Genomic DNA, 3,205 nt, shown 5'->3' on the forward strand with positions numbered 1-3,205 from the left:
AGAGTTTTTACTTTTCGTATTTACTGGCTAATTGATATGTTTCCAATATTGTTAGCATGTATGTAGCATGTATATGCTCATGTACTTGTATTCTGTTTTAGAATCTATCCTTATTCCAAGGTCATGGGGATACTTTTTTTCCCAGAAGCTGTATTGTTTTTGCTTTCAACTGTATACCCACAATTCTACAATTGGAAACATATTTTGTATAGCATAAGGTAACCATCTAGATTCATTTTTTTTTCATATAGGTCTCCATTTGACTCAGTATCTTTCATTGAAAATAACATCTTTTCTCATTGTGCTGCAATATTATCAAAGCCTTAATTCAGGGAAAATCATATGTTTGGATCTGTTTCTGGACTCTATTTAGTTTGATTTGACTGGTGTTCTATGTTTACACCAAAAATATAGTGTCCCAATTACTACACCTTTATAATATCCCCCTCCTATAATTCAAGAATAGATCTTGTCTACAAATCAAGATAGGCTATATTGTGCTGAGATCACATTATCCTCTTCCCAAATTTCAGTGTGTTAAATAATACTCCCTGAGCTAATTTATATGTGGAACTTAAAAAAATTGAACTGATAGAAACAAAATGTAGAACAGTGTTACCAGTAGCTGAGAGGAGGAGCAATGGGAAGACATTGATCAAAGGGCTAAAACTTCAGGTCATAAGGTGAACAAGTTCTGAATCAGTGCAGAAAGGGGGCATTGATAGCTATGTTAATTTTGTTATGGTAATCAGTACACAATGCATATATACCTCAAATCATGACATTGCCCACATTGAATATACATAATTTTATTTTTCAATTAAATATCTTAAAACATAAAATAAATAAATAATAATTGATTAAATAAGAGGCAAGACAACTAATTTCAATGTGATATTTTTAGGTATCTGTCTTATCATTTCCTTAACAAGATGTCTATGTGGTTTGCTGTTGAATTTTGTCTTCAGTGGGTGCGTGGCAGACAAGCCAGAAAAAAGTGCACATATTCAAAGCTTCTTCCTAAATTCTTCTTTCTCTCAAACCTTTCTGAGTCCTTTATGAATGAATTTACTAGTAATCACATGCCCTCCAAATCCTCAGAAATATTTGCTTATCTCCACTGTTGTAGAACTAGCTTACTATTTCTTCTTTCCCAAAGTGCTTAGACAAAAGTATGTGACTATATATATTTCTATTGATCAAAAACTGACAATGTAGAACATGTTAAAAGTTTGTGTGTGTATAGATATATGCATATATAGTGATACTGCCATATATATATATATATATATATATATATATATATGTATATAGTATATGTGAATATTATTTAAGTAAGTAAACTATTTATAAATGAATATTTCATGAAATGCTGATACTCCATTTTTCCCTTTAATATCCAATTTCTTTTCTAATTTTATTACTATATCTGCTTCTTTCTATGCTTGGGTAAATTAAACATAATATTGGTAATGAGTATATGTGTGTATAGTAGCCATATCATTCTCTTTGAGATGTATGTATATGTGTGTGTGTGTGTGGGTGTGTATTCCAATATTCTCACTATTACTCTAAAAGGAAAAAGCTTCAATTCACAGTGAAATAACAAGGTAAATTACAACATTCTCCTCCCTCTTCTTCCTTTCTACTGGATTATATATAAAATAACTCTACTTTGAATAATAGAGGAAACAAATTCTAAAACAAACCCTCCAACCTCCAATTGGCTAGTGATCTATCTTGAGAAAAATCCTCATCACTCGTTCCCGAATCTGCTTGGTTCTGACCCCATAGATTACAGGATTGAGGGCTGGTGGAACAACCACGTAGAGGTTGGCCAAGAAAATGTGAATATACTGGGGGATATTATGGCCAAAACGATGTGTCAAGAAAGAGAAAAATGCTGGTGTAAAAAAGGATAAGATAACACCAATGTGGGAGCCACAGGTATTGAGAGCTTTGAACTGGGCCTCCCAGGAAGGCAGGCAGAAGACAACACAGAGGATCCTTGCATAGGAGAGAATAATAAGAAACGCATCCAATAATAAGAGACAGATGCTGCTAAGACCAAACATAATGTTGACTTTGATGCTGGCACAAACCACATGGGCAATACCCATGTGCTCACAGTAGGTATGAGGGATGATATGGTGCCCACAGAAGGGCAGCCTCAGGAGGAGAAATAACAGTGGAACCACCATGTACAGGCTTCGCAAGATAGCAATGCCTGCAATGATGCTGATGATTTTGGTGGTGAGGATCATGGTGTATCTAAGGGGTTTGCAAATGGCAATGTAGTGGTCAAAGGCCATGGCCACCAACCGGATGCTCTCCATGACAGTGAAAAAGTGGATGAAGAACATCTGATAAAGGCAGCCTCCAAAAGATATTTCCCCAAGATTGAACCAGAAGATGCCCAGTATTTTAGGGATAGAGGCTGTAGACAAGCCGAAGTCAACAGAATCCAACATGGCCAAGAAGTAGTACATGGGCTCTGAAGACTGTGCTCGGTCTGGATCACAAATAAGACAGCAGCATTCCCCAGGAGTGCAACAAGATACACAAAGAAAAAGGGTAGTCCAATCCAGATGTGCACATCTTCTAGTCCTGGGATGCCCACCAGTAGGAATGAAGAAGGATGGAATTGAGTGTCATTAGGCATAGACATTTTTTTTCTGTCTTAAATAGACTTTTGTGTATGCCAGCGATAATTGCTGATTTTCCATTTATGATTCTTGCTCCACTTCTTGCTTTGTCTAGATACCTAGTCAAATGCAAAATGACATTTTAATCTTACTTTTTTCATATTTATAAATAAAATAATTCTCAGTCTCTGCTTATATCTCATGAAAATTATATGGTACAAGTAATAGAATTTTCCTTACTCCACTGCTGCTCTATCTGATGACAAAGACCTATTAAAGAAGAGAGGGCAGAGGGACACCTCCTGAACACTCTGGAGTGTAATCTGAATTAATGGGGAATATTAAGTGTCAGGTTTGTGCACCTCACAGTATTATATGGGTATATTTTTGTTTAATATGCTTGCTGATTCTCTTGTTATTTCTTATCTCACATGGAAGTTCTCACTTAAAATTTTCAGAAACATACAAATTGATTACAAAGAGGCAGAACTTCAGGTAATTTCAATGTTATGTTTCAGAAAATAAATAATTCCTTTCTCATCATAACTTGCTTTTGAAAA

General features: G+C 35.2%; 1 protein-coding gene across 1 annotated transcript; it reads right to left on the bottom strand.

Moving 5' to 3' along the window:
- Positions 1 to 1,727: 1,727 nt before the first annotated feature.
- LOC143391420 (olfactory receptor 52E8-like) lies at positions 1,728 to 2,668 on the bottom strand. Its single transcript, XM_076844123.1, is given in 2 exon segments — positions 1,728 to 2,497; positions 2,500 to 2,668. Coding segments are annotated over 2 exon segments (939 nt in total).
- Between the last annotated feature and the right edge of the window lie 537 nt (positions 2,669 to 3,205).

This window comes from Callospermophilus lateralis, chromosome 2, assembly GCF_048772815.1.
Source record: "Callospermophilus lateralis isolate mCalLat2 chromosome 2, mCalLat2.hap1, whole genome shotgun sequence".
Lineage (NCBI taxonomy): Eukaryota > Metazoa > Chordata > Mammalia > Rodentia > Sciuridae > Callospermophilus > Callospermophilus lateralis.